Below are 21,756 nucleotides of genomic sequence, written 5' to 3' on the forward strand. Positions count from 1 at the left end.
ACTGATCAGCCACATATCTTGGCCTGATTCACCTGGGCCCAGTACCAACCCTCCCCATCCCCAACGCTACTTGCAAGTGTGAGCTCCACTGCCCCAAGAAACTAAAAGCACAGATATTTCACAAAGACACCTCTTTTGATTGATCTAAGTGTTACAGCAAACAGGTGGAGAAATCTTCTTAAATATACGAGTATTATCATGACAAAGCCACTGGAACGGATCAGTGCCATAAGTCAGACAGGGCTAGAAGTTTCCGCCCCACCATCAGGTTCCTCTTTAGCCTTGACAGATCAAACTCAAGCCGAAGCAGGCTATAGAGATCAGCTCGGCGAACGAGCCAAAGGTCTTCACAGTGAGGGACCAAAGCTGCCCTGGCTGGGCCTCTGCCGGCCCGTGGCCCAGATTAATCACCACCAGGCGGGGCCTGGACACCAAGCTGCAACCCGAGCCCAGCAGCACCTGCGAGGGGGTGCCCCCCCCCACCGCGCGCACTCCTCTCAGGCAGGACTCCAGGGCGTGAGGGTGGCCACCTGTTGGCCAGGCTACCTGGAGCAGGAGGGCAGGACACTCAGCCACCCTGAGCCCTGCAGATGAGGCACGGATCCGTGAAGAAAGGAGGAAGGATACAGCAACTCAAGCAGTAAAGTCAGCCCTCCGAGAGAGAAAATTCTCAGCCTCTGGACAGAGGAAGAGAAAGGTGCCAGTGCTCCTCTCTTGACTGTCCAGAAGGAAACTAGCTGGAGACCACCAGTGGGTGAACTCAGCCCTGAGGTTCTGAACTAATGAGATGTTCTGGGCTGTTTGGGACACATTCTTGTCATCTACGCATCAACAGGATGCTGCTGGGGAGGACAGAGACCAGAGCAGGGATGTCTTTTCAAAACACCCCCAAATGCTGCCAAATATGCCTTACGAAAGGGAGCTTAGAAACAATTCTCCCTGTCAGGGCACAGAAGGGCTTCCTCTGAATACCAGAACCTCAGAGAACAGGTCTCAAATGAGCACCTAGATCGGTTAAGCTATTTCAAACACCCGTACCCGCAGAGCGAGCAGCCACGTACGGCGTGTGTATACGTTATCTGTACACGTTATCTGTCAAAGCCAGAACGGGCTTTTCAGGACCAAAGGGCCCTACTATAAATTCTTCTCAGATGGCAATCTCTTTTATATTGTTGTTTCTCTAAGGAGAGTAGGAGGAAGTATTCTTGAGGCTCAAAAAAAAAAAAAAAAAATCAAAAGGAGGAAGATAAGCATGAAGATCTGTATCTTCAAACCATCTGTCCCACGCCTTCACTCGTGGTACAGGGAGCAGGCACTCATGGACGCAGCCTTTCCCACATGCCCTGTGGCTCCAGGGAAGGAAGAGTGGGAAGGGGTCAGAGGCAGAACAGAGTGTGTGTCCCTTGAAAGAGGGAAGGAAAGCACAGGTCGGACGGGAGGAGAAATAGCTCCTACACAGCACCTTCGTGTCAGAGGGAACACCCACATCCTGACTGTTCCACCTCGTACCTCCAGAGCTCCAGCTCCGGAATTCCCTTTGAACTCCGGCTGCAACCCAGTGAGGACAGAGCAGTGGCTACAATTACACACTTGCTGGGGGTGAGGGGGGGGCGTGCATGTGACAGGCCATGAAAGGTCCCTGCCTATAAAACAGACTGGAAAACAAACCCTTAATTTAAATGTTAATGAAAGTGCTGTGGAGACATCAGAGGCTTCCCGGCTGCTCAGAGAACAGCTACACCAGTCCCAGAATTTATAGCTCCCCTTCGGCCTCCCGCCTCCCTCTCTGCCTCATCACCCACTGAAGTTTAAAGAGTACGTGTGTGTGTGTGTGTGTGTGTGTACACACACACACACATAAACCCACCAACTAATTTTAACATTAACTCCATGCTTCCACCTGGGGATGTGGACTGCTAAATTATGTGCTGGCAGAACAGTGATCAAAGGTGGACAAACACAGGCACACTGCACACACAGCCCAGAGAAGCAGGGGCGGCTCCGGCAGGAAAACGACGTGCTCTCTTCCCAATGAGGGGAGAGAAGAAACCGCTGTGGTGCAGGCAGGGACCAGAGCCAGGAGAGGTGGGTGGCAGGCCGGTCCTCCAGGGTGCCAGTCCCCCAGCTGGGAACTCAACACACCATACTGCCCTCCGACTGGTCCCTACCACACAACGCTGTCTAGTTCACAGTGTCTTCCCCAGGGCCTAGCAGTAATAGGGACTAAATCGAGACGGGGTGGGGGGAGGGAGAGAGACAGACAGCTGTGGAGTGAGAGAGAGAAAGAACGTGACAGAGACTGAGGGATGGCCAGGTCTTCCTGTCGGGAGAGGCAGGCTCTCTGGGCACGGCCGCATCTTCAGTGCCCTATCTTCTGCAGCGGCTTCTGCTTCTATTTGTGGTGTTTTATTTAGGTCTGCTCTTGACCACTGAGCCAGCCTTGCTGGCCAGGGAAGAAGTGGCTCCCACAAGTGGGTTCTGGGCCAGCCCGGGCTGGTTGGGTTGCTGGTCCTAGGCCAGCAGCTCGGCACATGAGCCTCCCTGAACCTATCCTGCCCTGGGCAGTGGCAGAAATCCAGGGTCTTGAGGAAGTGAAACCCACCCATGTCATCTCATCTTTGCTACCGATGGGTACACTTGCACCCGTTGGAGAGGCTTGGCTTAACCAGGTGGGGAACTCTAGGGTGGTGGGCACTGCACTGAGACTCGGCAGGACCAGACTCCATTTTAGTCATATCCCTATACTGATCCTTTTCTAATTTGCAGTCATTTCAGGCTGGACCAGGTGGCCCATCTGGCATCACCCAGAGCTTCCTTCTTTCCCCAGGAGTCATGCCCCCTCTTCCCGCCATGCCTGCCCCCGGCCCCTCTGCAGTGTCCTTGTGTCTCTGACTCTCTCATCTAGGACCACCACATGCAGAAGGCTCCCTCCTGTGTGCTCTGCAGCCCGGCAAAGGAGGACACCGAGCCCCTCTTTGCTTAGGGAAGGTCTCCTTTCCCTAGACGGGCCAAGAGAAAGCTTCCCTCTGTCCTGGCCCCAGGAAGGCAGGACAGAGAGACCGAATTGGCCACAGGTCAAGCCACAAGGTAAAGCACAACCAAGTCAGCCATCAGAGTCTCTCCTCAGGTTATGGAGGTTAGGGTTCCTTTTCACAGCCCAGCTCATCACCAACCAAAAAGAGCAAAGCTCAGAGGCACAACCATTACTTTTGACTCATTTTCCCCTAAAAGCTCCGAGTTACACAGTCCAGGGCCACAGGATTGCTGAGCCTCTGGGAACCAAAGAATCCAAACTAAAAGTTGGCTGCCTCTTTTTTCCAATCTTTCAAACCTCTCGGTCAGAGAAAACTCCAGATGCAATTACCTTTCACTAAAGAAAGGTGTATTTCAACAGGCTGGTGAATGCGCGTTTACCACACACACAACACACAGTAAACCCTGCAGCCACTGGAACAAACACCCCGCTCTCCCAGCAACCCGCCCCCTCCCCAAACAGTACACAGTGACTGCTTTCCTTCCAGACTCTCCCTCACCTCCGGGAGAAATGAAGCAAGCAGGGGCAGCTCCTTCATCAAAACCCCCCAGAGACCACAACTCACTTTACAAATTTGAATCGGTACATTTCATGCAGACTTGGACTATTCCACCCAAAAACAAACAGGTCACCACAGTAAGCAAAGTTACACAAAATTATATTGTATACTTAATAACACAGCTAAGTCAATTTTCTACACCTATACCACTCAATCTATTTCCCTAATGACAGAAACAAGAGAGAAGGGATTAAAACCCAAGTGTCCTGGGAAGCCTTCTGACCACACTCACACGATAGCAAGCGTTGTTTGGAGATGAAGAAAGGAGTCGGCTGGGCACCTCCTTGTTCTTGGAGGACAATAAATATGGTGTCTGCAGAGGAAGGAGGAGCTGTGGGTTCCTCGCTCTGCCCCTAGCAGGCAAACAGGGTGAGCAGGTCTCCGGATTCACTTCAGCCCCCAGGGCCCCACAGCTGGCTTGGAGCACCCCACCCCGCACCAAACCAAAGATCAACAAGCACTCACAGGTGCCCGGGAGAACCCAGGCCTCACGGACGTCCTGCTCTCCCCGACCCCTACGCCTCAACTGGGGTCTCTAGGAAGACAGAATGTTCCTCAGGCCCCAAGAGCCTTTCAAGGGCCGCAGCTACCATCCACCATGCATCCACGGTGGATGAAGGCACAGCAAAGACCTGGGCCTGCCTCGTGGGCGTCCCTCAGCACCCCAGGATGTGGCTCTAGGCAAGAGACCTAAGCTGAAGAGCTACCTCCTCTGCCCCACACCACGTGTGGCCTGCATCAGTCTTCCCTGAGGCTCACTTTCTCCCTCTGCTGGGGAGGGGTGTGGTGGTGGCACCCCCGTCCCCCTCAGCCAGAGAAGGCAAAGTTCCAGGTGCTCAGTGTCACCTGGCAGCCGTCACAGTTCCATCTCACCCCAGCCCTGCATAAAACCCTCCCGGGAGCTGCCATCTCCCAAGGGTCTGGTCAATATATAGGGCAGTGGGAGGAGCAAGGAAGGGGTCTTTAGCTGTGCCTTATTTCCTCACTCTTAAGTATTTGCTAAATTTATTCAGCTGGCAATAGTTTTTAAATGGCAATAAAATGTATCACCCATTTTAAAAATTATGCTTTTCAGGGCGCCTGGGTGGCTCATGAGTGGGTTAAGCCTCTGCCTTCAGCTCAAGTCATGATCTCAGGGTCCTGGGATCGAGCCCCACATCGGGCTCTCTGCTCAGCGGGGAGCCTGCTTCCCCCTCTCTCTCTGCCTGCCTCTCTGCCTACTTGTGATCCCGCTTTAATAAATTTTTTTTTTTAATCTTAAAAAAAAAACAACTATGCTTTTCTGTATTACTCATGGAAAAGTGCTTGGAATCCAACGTGGCCCCGGGAGGTCATATGGGAGCTATACAAGCATACCCGGACCTACAGCCTTGGGCCCTGGGTGAGTCCCCCACAGCCCCTCTCTCCCATCTCAGGCTGTCCTCCTTTCCCTCATCAAACACCTCCTCTCCAGAAGGAGCGCTTCACCAGTAAGTCAGGAATCTTATAAACAGGATCGCTGGTGTCAGGGAATGAAGACGGGCAGGAGGGCACACAAGTAGTAGAGAAAAAGGTCCTTGTCTTCCACCCTCCTGTGGAGACTACTGGTTTTCCTTCTGTGGTTTCGAGTACCTAAACACAGGTCTAAGCACATATCTGGTATTAAATATCACCCTCCACAGCTGTTTACCAATCAAGAACTCAAGGTCATGGGAGGAAGGAAAGGTGACATTTGGACACAGGACGGAACACCGGCTTTCTCCCGGTCATGAGCTCCTCAAATAAAGCCTGAGGCTTGAGGCTTCGTGCTTCCTCCTACAAGTGTCTAAGCACACACCTAAGAAAAGAAGGCAGCAAAGCACAGCTTTGATAGATATGATGCATAACTCTGACTAACTGTTTTTAATAGAAGAAAGATTAATTGAGAAAAGGGATGCAGCAGGTCTCCTAACTGTTCAGGATCCTTCTAAAGGGATGAGAGAGCAGTGAGAGACTGGGAATCCATTGGGTCAACCAGGAATACATGCCCCAGAGGGAAAGTGCTGCCCACCCCCCCACTCATGTTCTTTGTGAGGGGTTCACGGTCACATGCCAGTAGTGACCACACGCACACCGATGGCCATACTCAACAGAGTGTGTGGTGGGGAGGGGAAGAGAAGACAGTGGACGAGGGCAGGAACACTGGGGTGGGGGGGGAGGCAATTCCTGCTGAGGGTCCCCCACCTCAAGAAGACTGTAGACAAGTCATGTAGCTCCAAGAGGGCCCAGAAAAGTCCCCAGCCAAGCTGGAGACATGAGAGCAACTAACACCTCTGAACAAAGGCTACCCCAGAGAAGAGAGATTCTGGGTGACATGGTGAGATAGGCCTTTTAGCTTTGTAGAGCGTTGTTTTTTTAAGATTTTATTTATTTGCCAGAGAGAGATAGAGAGACAACGCTCGGGCACAAACAGGGGAGCAGCAGGCAGGGCAGGCAAAGCAGGCAGAGGGAGAAGGAGACTCCCCGCTGAGCAAGGAGCTGGATGTGGGACTTGATCCCAGGATCCCAGAATTATGACAGGAGCCAAAAGCAAACGCTTAATGGACTACGCCACCCAAGGGTCCTTGTATTTTCACTTTCTTAATATCTTTTGAAGACTTTTTTTTTTTTAAGATTGTATTTATTTATTTGCCAGAGAGAGAACGCACACAAACAGGGGGAGTGTTGGGCAGAGGGCAAAGCAGGCTTCCTGCTGAGCAAGGAGCCTGATGCAGGACCCTGGGATCATGACCTGAGCCGAGGATCATGACCTCATCCCTGCCTAGTATTTTCTGATCATTTCAGGTCATCTTCACAATCATCTAGCGAGGTCTATAAAAGAAACTGTATCTACATTGAATAAATGAAGAAACAGGCTCAGAGAAAGGAATGACTTACCTGAGGCCACCCTGCTGGTAATGACAAAGCAGCCTCTTCCAGAACAGACCCCAAGGCCAGGAGGCAGGGTCTCCCCAGATGGGAAAAATGGAAGCACTCATTGACAGGTGCAACTTCATGGACACGGGAAAAGAAATGGATTTAGTAATGGAATGAAGCAGCCCTAGCCCAGGGCACTCAGGATAAGAGAAAACGGTGGGGAGAGCAGTAGCATCCTGACCACCGAGTAAAGCCAGGGTCCAAAACAACGCAAACAATTTTCAAAGAGTCCAACACCACCTGTCGAGCTGGGGCAAAGGTCATCTCAAACAACTGCGGTTCAGAAGCCGAACAGCCAATCAACAGCGAGCCAAAGAGTCATCTTAGGGCCAAGGAGGTACACCAAGAGGACAAGCAGGCTCTCAAGGAGAATGAGAACAAACGATGAAAGTTTTCACCAAAGAGGAGGCATATCAAGGACCTAGCAAAGGGTCTGGCACAGGGCAAATGACTAATACACATGTGTTGTGGCCATAGTAGACTAGTACTGGTATTGTCCGAAAGCCAGGTAGATCCTCAAAGCTAGGCTGCAAGTTGTGGCCAAAACAAAATGCCTTTTGCTGTGTTCTTTTTTTTTTAACATTTTATTTATTTATTTGACAGACAGAGATCACAAGTAGGCAGAAAGGCAGGCAGAGAGAGAGAGGGAAGCAGGCTCCCTGCTGAGCAGAGAGCCCACTGCGGGGCTCAATCCCAGGACCCTGAGATCATGACCTGAGCTGAAGGCAGAGGCTTTAACCCACTGAGCCACCCAGGATCCCCCTTTTGCTGTGTTCAATATGCTTCTTAATGACAAGACCAACTAGGACCTCAACTTTTTTGACTGAAGCTATCTTCAACCATTGCCATGCTCTCTTTGGTTACGGGTAGCCTGACACATTCCAGAGAGGTGGCTAGAGTCGAGGGCCAAGAGATGGGGTGAATAGCCATGTTCTTTGGTCTAGATCACCAGCCCTGAAGGGCTTCCCTCTACCATCGGCCACACCCCAGCCTACCCTAGTCTCCTGACATCAGAAGTCCATAAGATGGTTACCAACCAACCGGCCACCTCCCACAGGCTGTTCAGCCTACCTTCAATCCTTACACACATCCAGCCCACAGACCCCCAAGCCTGGCCCACTAGGAGCAATGGAAACCCACTGTGGAGGGGACCCTGCCTGATCACTCTGTTCTCCACTGTCCGCTCCCACACACTTAGGCCTCTCTACTCCCTGCTGGTCTCTCCTTCCCTCTTTCCTAGGATTGCTAGAATGATTTGTTCTGAACGGCGACAGGTTTATAGGTTAGCCGACACCTCCGCTCTGTGGAATTTTAATTAACTTCTCCCATCGTCAATATGCTAAGGAACGGGGTCTCCATTCTCTGGGGTCAGCAATGTGTTTCAGGTCCTGCTATATCAGCCGTCAAATTGAAGAATTAATGACGTGGCTAATCGGCTCTAATTCTTTAGAAAGAAAAAAATTTGAAAGGGAGTTGCAAAGGGGGCAGGAGGAGGGGTGTAGGCTCCGTGGGGTGAGGAGAGGGAGGCTGAAGGGGGAAATCAACTCTCTCGTAAAACTAGCGACTGACTTAAACCCCCTGTTGGAGGGTGGCTGCCCTACAGCTTTCCCACCGATCACTGAGGTGAGGAGTGAGGGCCAAGGGTAGTGAGGGAAGACCCCAGAAGAACAAACACTCTGGCAGAGCAGGTGCAGCAGGAGAGTCCATGTAACCTCCTGGGGAGGAGAGAGGCTCAGCCTTGGTTCAAGAAAGCCTAGAAAGCAGAAGTCAGGATGTAAAGCTCACTTGTTTACTGGTAAAGCTAGAGGAAAGAGGCCAAAGAGTAAAGTAAAGCTACCATCAAAAATTTAGCACTTCTGGGGCGTTTGGGTGCCTCAGTGGGTTAAGCCTCTGCCTTCGGCTCAGGTCATGAGTTCAGTGTCCTGGGATCAAGCCCCACATCGGGCTCTCTGCTTGGCGGGGAGCCTGCTTCCTCCTCTCTCTCTGCCTGCCTCTCTGTCTACTTGTGATCTCTGTCTGTCAAATACATAAATAAAATCTTTTTTTTTAAAAAAAAGTCTTTAAAAAAAAATTTAGCACTTCTGCCACAATTATCACTCTATTCCACAGTCCTGCCTTTGGATGAGGGCCCAATTGGACATGGGCCACACACCTGTCCTGATGACTCAGCTCTGTAAGGGATACTCCAGAAGACATTTTCCAAGGGGAACAAACCAGATGTAGGTTGTGATAGCAGGCTGGCTGGTGCAGTAACTTCCCAGGGGAGCTAACAGGCCTCTGCTTTGGAAGTAGCCCCAGAGGGTATATGCTCCAGAAGGGACACTCTTGGAACAGCTGGCCTCGGTTACATTTTAATGGTACCTTTTCCCTCATATTTCCGGGGTAGATGCCTAGGAAGTTACCTCTGGAATGCTGTCTCCACCCCATGCATATATGAAAGGAGCCACAGACTCAAGCCTCTGGAGGATTTTCAAAATCTCCAGAAGACAAGCTCAAAGCAGCCTACAATATACAGGGGGAAGACTGCCGAGCCTGCCCGATCTCAGAAAATAAAGCATTATTACACAGGACAAAACCATACCCCAAAACATCTCCCTTACCTTAGTACTGGGCTGATAGCGATGGACCAGACTCGGTCTTCAGTCTGGATGGTGTGTAAGCACTGCCCCAGCCGACCCGAGGCCAAAGGCCATACCTGGAAACAGGAGAGGAGATGCTCTCGTTGGCACTGCCTGGGGTTGAGATGTGGGATGAGTGTCCCAGGGAGGCAGGGGAGGGGAATGGAAAGTCCTTTCTGTCCTGCAAATGCTGAGCTCGGAGGAGCAGAGGAGCCGTCCCAGCCTCTGGCTCACCGACCTGAGACCTGACTCCCGTACGGACCGCCCTCCTTAGCGTCCACCTGAGAGCCCTTTCTGCACCACCCAATTCTATACCCGGGAATCAGAAGTCCACACTCTTCAACTGAGCGCTGACTCAGCAGGGTGAACAGATGGGACTCACCTCTCTTAGCAACCTCCTTGTGTTTGTGGGTTTTCCTTTTTCCTCTCCCTCACCCAGATTTTCCTTTGGGAGGTAGGGAGGAGGATCACCAAGGCCCAGTGTGGGGGAACAAAGACAGCAAGGAAAGAGGAGTAAAAAGAAAGACACAAGGGAAGGAACGAAGGGAAGAAGTAGAGAGGCTTCAAAGCACGAAGGTGGCGTGTCGTTGTTTGTTTGTTGATAATGCCCAGGATCCAGTGCTATTCGTGTCAGCAGGGAATTTAGCACCTAGTGTCACCAAAAGTAGCAGAAAAGCTTAGCTCTTTTAAGCTCCCATATCTCCTACAGGTTAAAAATATTGCTTGGAGCACGTTATCTGGTCCCTATCAGTCAGGAATGTACATTAGCAGCCACTCGGGGCTTAGCTCTAATCAACACTCAGGGAGCCCTCAGCGGCCAGTGCATTTAGAAATCTCCCATTAAGCACAAGGCCCCCCTCACCTCACCCAACTCCAGATGACACACTCGGGGAAATAAGCCTCTAACCAAACAGAAAGGAAGGATGTACAGGGCTGTCCCAGACAGCGGCCAAGGAGGGACCCTAAGGCTGCAAGATGGATCACTGACCTCTCAAGGTCCTTGCGGTGCTATAAGGGGAACACACAAAAGCCAGTCAGGACCTTAGATGGAAGAACTTTCTAGAGACATTCCTTGAGTTTAAGGAGCAGGTGACAGAGCAGGGATGGTCTGGCCTTCTTAGGGTCACATGACATGTCTTCCCTATAAAAGGAGAAAGTGTTTTAAGATTTTGTGTATGCATGACAGGGGGGAGGAGGGTGTGAGTTCCTTCCAACTTAGGGAAAAGAAAATAAACTTAACAAGAAGATCCTGAACAAGGACAGGCAGAAAACAAAGGTAAATACTACAACCTTCCTGGAGTGCCATGATTCTGGCTTACTCAGGATCTACAGCCAGGCCACTTTGCCTGTAACAAGATGCACTTTTAATGTCTTCTCTCACACAGTCCCAGTCCAAACGAGAGGTTTGCCTCTCCTCAAAAGCCAACTCCTTAGGAGGCAGGTGGGAGGGTGGGGAGACACTAAGGCCTCTGATTACACAATCTCTGGGGCCAACTCCAGTCCTGAAGTCACCAGTGCCCCCCAAGAAAGGGGCTGGTGGATTCCATGGTGCAAACCACAGGACAAGGTTCCTGGTCTCCAGGAGTGGCTCGGGAAGCTTGCTGCCAATGCTGAGCACGATGTTAAGGAAGTGGCCAGGAAGCCCCTGGTCGCAGGAGCAGCAGCACACCAGCCACCAGAAACCCGAATGTCATGACGCCCAAGGGAAGGGAGTTGACAACAATATGCTGATCACACCTTACTCTCAGTGGTCAAATCCAAAACAAACCCACCCCTGGAAAAGACAGAACTCAGCAGAAGTGGACATTTATACAGTCCTTTCATAAAAGCAGTCAAAGATAGGCATCAAGACCCTTAAAACGACCAAAGCCTCACACCTAGTCATTCTATTGCTGAGACCCTACCTGAAGATAATGATCCTAAAACGAAGAGAAACCTGTGCGATAAAAATATTCCCAGCAGCCTACGGTTGCAGGAAGAGCAGGCATGGGCTTTGGAATCAGACACATGTGTCTGCACCCAGTCGTTACTTATTAGCTCTGATCTTAGGGATGTTTCAGGACTTCTTAGCCTCAGTTTCCTCATGTGTACAATGCGAAATAATACCTATCTTTTGAGGGCTTCAGAAAAGTCAAGAAATGCGTAAAGCACCAAACACAGTAAGTCAGCATCTGGCAGGTATCCAGCATTCAGTAATGGTGGGTCTTATTACTCATTAAGCCATTAAAGAAGGCACAAATAATATGTAATAATAATAGGAAACCTTGTAACATAAAGTAGCTACAGTAGGGTAATGGGGCATGCAAAATATACTATGAGCATAATTATGTGAAGAAACAATTCTCCTAAAGGAGAAAAGGTGAAAATGAACAACTGTCAAGTGCTCAGCATCGTGTCTGGTTACTTGTACATAAATAAGCAAACCTCTGCATTGAAAAATAACTAAAAGAAGAAAAAAACCCAACAAATTCAAATGTTTATTCCTTCATGAAATCTCCCCTTTCAAGCCAGATGTGATCTCCCCACCCTCTTTCTTTCTGGCCCTCTCCCTAGGGCCTCACACTTCATAGTCCTGGCCACTTCCCATGAGCTTCTGCACCACTGCAGGCACGTCTCCGCTTGCCTCCAGAAGAGAGGCCATCTCTTCCTCACCTTTGACGAGCCCCAGTGCCTTGTGCACTACAACTTGCATACAGTAGGTACTTTTAGGAATGAATGGAAAAACAGAGAACTAAAGGAGACAAGGAAAGAATGGTCAGAACCAGCCCAGGCCCACTGAGAACATTCCTACATTCCTATCACATCTCAGGATGGAGCTGGCCTCTGTAAACCCCCAAGAGGCAACCCACATTAAGTCACGATAAGTTTGAAAGTGGCAGGGGGGAGGAGGAAGAAGGCTCTCTGAGCAGTCCCTAACTCAGAAGTCTTACAAAGAAAATGTTTTAGTTCCTTTCACCCCAATAAAAACAAATTTCTTTCCTAAAACACAGTATGTATTTGGGGAAACAAACAGGCTATAGATGTTTACAGGCAAACATGACTAAGTTGTCATGAAGGCTGGCATGTATCAGAAGCCTACAGAAGCAGCTATGGGACTGCAGAAACCACCAAAAAGAATGAAGAGCTGGTTATAAAAGACTAGCAATGGGTCATGTAGAAACAGGTCAGGAAGATGAAGGCAGCTAGAAGCAAAGACAGCAACAGAGAGGGAGCAGACACAGCATCCAGAAATCTGCAAAGGTGGGCGGTCCGGAGATCACCGGGGAACCCCAGAACAGCAGGCCAGCTTTTGGGAGTTGAAGAACCAGGACACACGGGGAAATTCTGTCACTGACTTAAAAGAAATCCTCAACAGGAAAAGGATGAACTGTGGTGACAATTTTAAAATTAGAAAGTACCTACTTTAATGCTTAAAAACAAATTGAATCTACCAAACAGGGTTGAGGCAGTACTTAAAACATGATACTAGGGGTGGCTGGGTGGCTCAGTTGTTAAGCATCTGCCTTCAGCTCACATCATGATCCCAGGGTCCCAGGATGGAGCCCCACATAGGGCCTCCTGCTCCACGGGGGGCCTATTTCTCCCTCTCCCACTCCCTCTGCTGTGTTCCCTCTCTTGCTGTGCTCTGTCAAATAAATAAAATCTTTTCAAAATTTAAAAAAAAAAAAAAAACATGAAACTAACCCAACATCCCAAATATTAGGATTACTACCCTTTGACTACAAGCAGTCCATCCCCCTGGATTGCTACCTTTGGTCATAAAGCTTAGTTTTCATTGCTCTGGGTGTCAGACCCCAGAGAAGAGGGCAGAAGAAAGACATGTCACTGAAAAGAGGGGTCAGGGGAGACTTGAAGCCATAACAGGAAGATGCCAGAAGGCAATGGGAATATTTGTAGGTTACACATGCCAAAAAGATTTCTATGCAAATTGATTTCTGAGGAGTAGAGCAAGTTAGGGCCAGTCTCTTTGGAAGGAATAGTACAACGACGGTGACCAGTCAGAAACCTGAAATAAGTACAGGGTAAGGGAAACAGGAAATAGGCAATAGGAAATTCAGTTTCCAAATTGGTTCAGAAAAGTTATCGAGTAAAAACTGCAACTTCCCTCTCCAGAGACCCTCCCCAGGTGTCTTAGCGGCCCATTTGCTGACACGAGCAGCATTTTTGCTCCTATTGGCACTACAAAGTCTCCAGATGCTGGGAAACAGGCAAGTATGATACTGTCAGGCATCCTGCACCTCGACTCAATTGTCAGCGCAGTTTCCACAGCAGCCCCAAAACACCAGGTATGTGTGGGCCCAGCCTGGGACTGCTGGACACAGTGGGGGAGAAAGATGTTCTTCTCTATCTCATGGGTGGAGGCCTGTTTGACTCAAACTTGGAGGAGCAGAGTCCCTAAAGCAGGGGTCACACTACTTATCGGCCTCGTTCTGTTCCACGTTGGCAGATGACTGACCGTAGACCAGGCAGTTTGGCGATGACGCACTAAAATGCCTTTCTCTCCTCGTCTTTCTACTGCTTGCTGACCACATCGCTCTCCAGAGAAGCAGTAAAAACACATTTTAATTATCAGCCTGATTGCTTATAAACAAGGTGGTGAAAAATTAACCTCCCTAAACAGAGAGCAAGCAAAAGGAGGGAGAGTTTAAAATAAAATATTGGGGTCAGAACTCAGCCCACAAACTTGAGGAAATTCAGCGCAGGGAGGAAAAGCTAGCCAGGCCCTCTGTTTTTGAGTTCACGCCACATTTCAAGTGAGTGGCAAGCTTCCCAGCCACTGTCCACTCCTTTCTCAGGCCAGCTGGCAGGGACAGAGCCTGGCATGGTAACCTGCATGCCAGAGGCACATAAGTGAGTCCTTTATCGTGTCGTCCCCCACTACCCCCACCCAATGCCCTCAGCCAATCCCAAGACTCAAGGCCCTATCCACCCTCTCCCACCCTACTCCCTATAGACAGGCGGGAATAACCCTATGTAAGGGGGAGACTACTCACCTTGGCCGTTCTGTCCCTGGAGCCACTCACGATGATGCCCCCTCTGCAATCCACACAGTTCACCTCCTGTTCATGAGCCGAGTACTTGACAGTGAAGGTGCTATGAATCTTATGAACACCAATCTTTCCATCTCTAGGAGAGAAATAGGGAGCCCACCCCCAATAGCCAATTACTCTCTCCGTCGGAAGAGAACAAGGCTACAGAAGCAGCCAGAGTCTCCAGTGATGTCCAAATTTGCTGTTTTAAGCAATTCAGCTCAACAAGGCACTGAGCTCTGAGACACCTCTACTTCTTCAGTACACTTGGAGCTGAGCAGAGCTGAGAGATAAAACAAATCTCTCCCATGAGAGTATCAAAACCAGCTTCACTTTTCATTAAAGGCTCTTCCTGTTTTCCCTCTCCAGCTAACCCTATTAAATGCCTTTGGTAAACCTCTCTGCTACAAATGGGGGAAAAAAACACTCCCTCTTCTTATGGTCTCCTTCCTCACCTCTTTGGAGTTGAGAGAGAAAATCAGAGGCAGACAAGCCGAAGTCCCCTGAAGAATGCTAAGGAAGAAGGAGAAGGAGAAGCCTGCAGCACTTACCCTCCTGCACTGATAATATGCGAGTTGGCCAGCACGAAGTGGCAAACGTCCTCATCATGCCCAGCAAAGACTCCCAGGGGCCGACGGTTCAAACTGGCACCATCTGGGCGGAACTGATAGGCCAGGATGAAATTAGCCTGGGATATGTACAGAGAATCACCTTCTAGCTGCATCCAGGGCATCTGACTGCAAAGATGTAAAAAACAATTTAAGAATTATCAAGATACAGCATGAAAACTCGACTCCAATCTTTGGAGAGGCTGACTGATGCCCAACTTAGCAAGGATAACCTGCACAGCTAAGCCTTCACCTCCCTTCTCTCCTGTAAAATTACGTACCCCTAGGCCACCCTCAGAAAACCAGAGAGATTGGGCTTTATGGTAACCTAATCTTCTTTGGACTTTCTAAAAGAAAGTCAGAACTAAAAGATCAATTAAATATCACTCTGAATTAGAGAATGCTTAAGACTCAAATTACTGGCAGCATAGACTTCTTGGGGGTAGGCAGAGTATGGCAAATTCAATGACTGGGCTGTGGAGAGGGTTAAAAAAGAAACCTTCCACCCAGATGAAGTGATTTTCTTTCATTCTGCATCCTCCCTGATTTGAAGTGTTAAGCGGTAAGTTTCGAGGTTCCAAGACTCCCACACATACTTCTTACTTCTTCCCCCAACACAGCAGATGGAGAAAAGAGAAGAGTGAGCCCCAAGAAGCCCCATTCCCTATCCCGCTATAGCAAAGGGGCCATTCATAAGTGAAAGGAATAAAGCCATTTAGGAAAGGATGCTAATGCAGTGGTTAGCTATCCAGGTCCGCCCAGGGGATAGCTGTGTTTCTGTATTAGAGGGTAAGTGGAGCAATGGGAAAACATGGCTGCGCAGCAGTCCACTACAGTTTGGGGGCTCCAATATAATACTCAGCACTCCTAGGCAGCTGATAAAAGAAATCCACAAATAGTTCAAGATTCTCTCTATAGTCTGGCAGGAGGAAGAAAGGTTAGAAGCCAAAGGCCAGTCCCACCGCACAGAATGAACCTTAAGAAAGAAGTCTCTGCCAGGGGCGCCTGCATGACTCAGTCAGTTAAGCGACCAATTGATTTCAACTCAGGTCATGATCTCAGGGACTTGAGATCAAGCCCTGAGACAGGCTCCACTCAGCGTGGAGTCTGCTTGTCCCTCTCTCTCTGCTCCTCCCCCTCACGCACTCAGTCTCTCTCTCTCTCTCTCTCTCTTTCTCTGCCTCACGCACACACACTCACACACGCACACATAAATAAAGTATTTTAAAAGAAGGAAAGAAAAAGAAAGGAAGCAAGAGAGGAAGGGAGGGAAGGAGGTAAAAAGAAAGAGAGAGACAGAGAGAAGGAAGGAGGGAGAGAGGAGAGAGAGAGAAAGAAAGAAAGAAAATGAAAGAAAAAGAGAAGAGAAGAGGAAAGAGGAAAAGAAAAGAAAAAAAGAAAAAAGATAGAAGGAAAGGCAAGCCGACTCTGCCAGACCCGAGGTTCTCTGGTGGAGACTAAGCCCCTTTCCAAGGCAGACCTCCCAGCAGCCTGTCCTACTCTATGCAGGAGTTCTGCAGCTACCCGATCCCAAGCTAAGCACAGGGACAGCTGATTCATCCGCATTTACAGAGTCACCATCTCCCACTGCCAAGCCTGTCTGAGCAAACTGGGCTGTGTTTCTTCCCCAGACTCCTTAATACAAGCGTCATGGGAATGTGGAAAAGTTCTGCAAATTGACTTGACGGGCCATTAAATGCAGCTTGGACTTTGTAGTAGCTGAGTTTCTGCTCAGGAGGTTTTTACAAGCATGTGCATATATTATATAGGACGTGTGAAGAGTGTGTAGAGATGCCTATATTCTCACTCATGTGCTTCTTTCTTCAACAGCCCCTTGCACGGGTCTGTGGCACACTCAAGTGCGGAGCAAGCAGAAGGGGCTGGAATGCATGCGTTTAGAGCCATCTGGTAAACAGCCACTTGCCTAGGACGAGAAACCAGGTTCACGCCAGGCGAACAGTGGAGAATCCCGGGGCCGCCTGGTAACTGCTTTGTGTGTTTATTTGCCAAACTGCTTTGAAACCATCCCCAAAAAAGACGTCAGGGACAAAACCTTGATAGAGAAATAATCTGTACTTTCTGGTATTAAAAGGCAAAAGCGGGAAGCACAGGATAAAGTTTTTTACCATGAAAATCTCTCTCCCCCCAAGTAGTTTCTTTACCATCATGAGTGCCAGGACCCACACACACTTCACAGCACCCACCACCCAGGAAAGCAGCAGAAACTGGACACCAGCAAGGGAGAAGGGGTCCTCAAAGGAAGAAGCCTGAATGCAGGTCAACTTGCAATGAGGAACCACGATGTTCCTTATCCATTCCAACCAATCGATAAGGAGCACTTTTTTGGTAGGGAGTCAAGTGGTAACTATGAAATAATGCAGTATCAGTGAAGCATAAAATGTGTGGTATTAGCAGTCCAAAGCCACTGTCTAACTTTCCTCACAGTTCCGAGCTCTACCTCCTATAACATCTAGAGCCAAGCCCATAGGTCCTATTTTGCCTTCGTAATAAAGTTGGGCCGAGGGCTAATGGAATGAAGGAAGTGAAGGTGTGAGTCCACAGAGCTGATTTAAACAAAACAAGTGTAAAAAAAGATGGGTGGAAATGCTGGCTTCATTTCTTTCTTTCAATAAGATACATAAACAGCGGTTACCCCTGAGTTGGCGCATTATATGGAAGTTTTGTTTTCTTCTTTAAATTTTTCTATTTTTTCAAATCTCTACAATACACATGTCATTTTTATAATCATAAAAATGCGGAATTTGTTAAAATAAAGCGCACTTTTTGGTAATTTTTACAAATGTAAAAAAGAAAAAGAAGAAGAAAGTTGTCCCTCTGACGCCCCGTTCATGATGTTTAAAGGATTGCCAGGGTCACACCACTCAAGAGAGACACATTTCCACTCTAGCTAGGACCAGACTTTTTACTTCCCAGCATGCTTTTCTATCGCAGGTAGCTTTAAAAGAGGTAAGAGGCTACTTTACCTGCATCTCCACTTCAGCAGAATCCCCTCTCGGCAGCGCCCCAACCTCCAGTTCTGAGACACCTTCACCCGTTCCTTCACCGGGACACTGGCCATCCTGTTTTCAGACAGAACAGATAACCTAGTCATGACAACTCATCACCAACCACAGAAAATTCTATAGGCGTATGAGTCAGAACTCAGAGGAGTATTTAGAATACGTCTAGATATAAGTGATGGGGTTAGGACACCAGAAAGGAATAACTTTCTCTCCCCGCCCTAGGATAACCAAGAAAGCCAAGGACAACAGTCTGTCCATTACAGAGTCTATAGCAATGCCAAAGCAATCTAACAGAGAAAGGATAACAGAGAACTGGAACCACTGGCTATCCCTAAGGAAAAACACGAATTCTGACTCCTACCTCAAACCAAACAGAAAATTAATTGAAAATGAATTTAAATGTAACACCTAAAACTATAAGTTTAATAGAAGAAAATATGTCAAAATATCTCTGCAATGTGGGGGCTAAGCAAAGGTCTCTTAAGGGGCGCCTGGGTGGCTCAGTGGGTTAAGCCGCTGCCTTCGGCTCAGGTCATGATCTCGGGGTCCTGGGATCGAGCCCCGCATTGGGCTCTCTGCTCAGCGGGGAGCCTGTTTCCCTCTCTCTCTCTGCCTGCCTCTCCATCACTGTCAAATAAATAAATAAAATCTTTAAAAAAAAAAAAAAGGTCTCTTAAGACACAGAAAGCAATAGCATGAAAGAAAAGTCTAATAAATGAGACATTATCAAAATTTTAAATTTTTGCTCACCAAAAATATACATTAATATACTTTAATATACACCACAGTCTGGGGGAAAATAGTCACAAAACATATATCTGACCAATGGCTAATATCCAGAAAATATGAAGAAATTGTAAATATATGTGTATAATTGTATATATACATATATGTACATATTATACATATTTATATATGTATATATGTAATTTTATATATGTAATTGCATGTGTATAATGTGTACACACACAGTTGTATACATACATACACACACACACACACACACATATATATATATATATATATATATATATATATATATGAATATATTTTATTTTTGAAGGCCAGGAAGGAACTCTGCTATAACCTTGGTGGGAAAGCAAAATGGTACAGCCATTTTGGAAAAATGTCTGGCAGTTTATTATAAATCTAATAATAATGAATTTAGATTATAAATCTAAACACATACCTACTCTATGACCTAGCAATTACCCAAGAGAAAGCATATGTCCACAAAAAGATTTGCACGAGAATGTTCATTGGAACTTTAGTCATAACAGCCAGAAGTTGAAAACAGCCCAGGCAGCCAACAAGAGAATGGGCAAACACCCCGTGGTATATATTTACCTGACAGAATGCTACTCGGCAATAAGGAGGAAAAAACTACTCATACACATAGTAATGTGGGCGAATCTCAAAAACGTCCTGCTGGGGCGCCTGGGTGGCTCAGTGAGTTAAAGCCTCTGCCTTCAGCTCAGGTCATGGTCCCAGGGTCCTGGGATCGAGCCTCACATCGGGCTCTCTGCTCAGCAGGGAGCCTGCTTTCTCCTCTCTCTCTCCCTCTCTCTCTCTACCTGTGATCTCTATCTGTCAAACAAATAAATTAAAAAATCTTTAAAAAAAAAAAAAGTCCTGCTGAATGAAAGAAACATTACACAAAAGAGTTCATGTTGTATGATTCTGTTCATGTGAAGTGTAAGGAGGGGAACTAATCTATAATGGAAGAATCAGAACGGTGATTACCGCTAGGAATCCTGTCACTGGGAAAGCGATTGACTGGGAAGGAATATACAGAAACTTTCTGGAATAACATTCTATATCTAAAGCTTAAGGGGATTTGGGTTACACAGGTACGGACACACTTGTCAAAAATTCATCAAATGAAAAAAAATGCACCCAATGATACACCTAAGATTTGAGCATTTCACTGTATATAAACTTTTGATAAATGAAAAGGTCCATAAACTAATATATACCAGGTATATGCATACACGCTGAAGCATTTACAGGTGAAGCGTCTGACCTCTACAACTCACTGAAATGCATGATAAAGCAAATACAGTGAAATGTTAACTACAGAATGTAGGTTGTGGGTATATGAGTGTTCATGGTACATTTCATTCAACTTTTCTGTTTAAAATTTTTCATTTAAGAAAATGTGTCAATAGTATCATTTGGGTGAGGAAAGTTAGCACAGTAAGAGCAACAGGAATGGCATAATTTATGACTGTGTTGGAGTGGCAGGGGATAGGGAGAAGGGCCCAAAGCCCCTCTGAAAATGCACCTTCAGACAGAATTTTGAAATCATGAGCAAGAATTTGAAAACTTCATTTTAGGCCCCATAGCTCCCCTGTGTTTCCTTGCCCACTCCATTGGACAATAAAGGCACACTGCTTGGAACACAGAGTGATAACTACCATGTCTAATGAGAAAAGAAGAGAGAGACTTGCATTTCTTCCCATCTCTGCTATACCATCACATTTACTACCATTTGCTAAAAGGCAGCAGTCAGGTCCTGCTTTCAAGATTATAACAAATGCAGGTTAGAAAAGATGGTTTTGGGGGCACCTGGGTGGCTCAGTCAGTTAAGCATCCAACTCTTGATTTCAGCTTGGGTCATGAGCTCAGGGTCATGGGATCGAAACCTGTGTGAGGCTCTGCGCTCTGTGGGCAATCTGCTTGAAGACTGTCTCCCTCTGCCCTTCCCTCGACTCACACTCTCTGTCTCTCAAATAAATAAAAATCTTTTTTCAAAAGTTTCCTTCCTGTTGCTTAAATGTGTATAGTATTTTTTCTAATTATGGGTAAGACTGAGTATCTGGTTATATGTTTGAAAGCCATTAGCATTCCTTCTGGGAAATGCTTGTTCATACCCTTTGTCCCTGTTCCTATGAGGACTTTGGTCTTTTTCTTGGGAGTTTGTAAAGGCTCTTAATATAATCTATATTGTCAATTTTGTTCCAATTTATTATTCTTTTTATAGCATTTTGCCCATGTGGACACTTAAAAAATGTTTACATATCCATGACTTCACATCAATCTTTTGAAACACTTTAAAGAGAGTGAATGTTCAGGAAAGGGTTTCTTATTATATTTTTCTGGCTAGAAAAGATCAACCCAAAATAGGGTTGTTGTTTTTTTAGTAGGCTCCATGCCTGATCTGGGGCTTGAACTCACAACCCCTGAGATCAAGGATCATATGCTCTACGCCAGCCAGGCACCCCCAAAATATATTTTTATTTCAACCTTACTATGGAAAATCTTTCAACATAGTGAGTAGAGTTTAGTTAACCCAACTGAACACTATTTTTAAGATGATGTAGAATGTTCTATAATCTCTCTGGATCATAATTCCAAAGATAATTTATTTAACATTTAGTATGGTGTTTATAATGAACCAGGAATTGTTTTTCATTTACCCAATATCAATAAGTATCAATAAGTGTTGGTTGGGGCACCTCGGTGGCTCAGTGGGTTAAAGCCTCTGCCTTCGGCTCGGGTCATGATCCCAGGGTCCTGGGATCAAGCCCTGCATCGGGCTCTCTGCTCAGCAGGGAGCCTTCTTCCTCCTCTCTCTCTCTCCCAGCCTCTCTGCCCACTTGTGATCTCTGTCTGTCAAATAAATAAATAAAATCTTTTTTAAAAAGTGTTTGTTGATAATTAACAATTATATTTAGATAGTTCACAATTATACTTCCTATATTTTATCCAATTAGAAGACCTTGGAAATAACCAATAAACAACTAGCTGATTCTTCAATTTAAAAAGAAAAAGCCATGGGCGCCTGGGTGGCTCAGTGGGTTAAGCTGCTGCCTTCGGCTCAGGTCATGATCTCAGAGTCCTGAGATCGAGTCCCGCATCGGGCTCTCTGCTCAGCAGGGAGCCTGCTTCCCTCTCTCTCTCTCTGCCTGCCTCTCCATCTACTTGTGATTTCTCTCTGTCAAATAAAT

General features: G+C 47.3%; 1 protein-coding gene across 4 annotated transcripts in view; it reads right to left on the bottom strand.

The window, feature by feature from the left end:
• The window catches only part of FBXW4 (F-box and WD repeat domain containing 4), an 81,965-nt gene that overhangs the window by 44,758 nt on the left and 15,451 nt on the right, over positions 1-21,756 (bottom strand). For all 4 annotated transcript variants that reach the window (XM_059398392.1, XM_059398391.1, XM_059398394.1 and 1 more), the window contains 4 exons: positions 17,768-17,863; positions 14,727-14,912; positions 14,140-14,272; positions 9,128-9,222 (listed from right to left, as the gene is read on the bottom strand). In XM_059398392.1, the coding sequence (XP_059254375.1) occupies positions 9,128-9,222; positions 14,140-14,272; positions 14,727-14,912; positions 17,768-17,863 (510 nt within the window). The remainder of the gene's footprint in view (positions 1-9,127; positions 9,223-14,139; positions 14,273-14,726; positions 14,913-17,767; positions 17,864-21,756) is intronic.

The sequence above is a fragment of the Mustela nigripes genome, chromosome 4, assembly GCF_022355385.1.
Source record: "Mustela nigripes isolate SB6536 chromosome 4, MUSNIG.SB6536, whole genome shotgun sequence".
Classification (NCBI taxonomy): Eukaryota; Metazoa; Chordata; class Mammalia; order Carnivora; family Mustelidae; genus Mustela; species Mustela nigripes.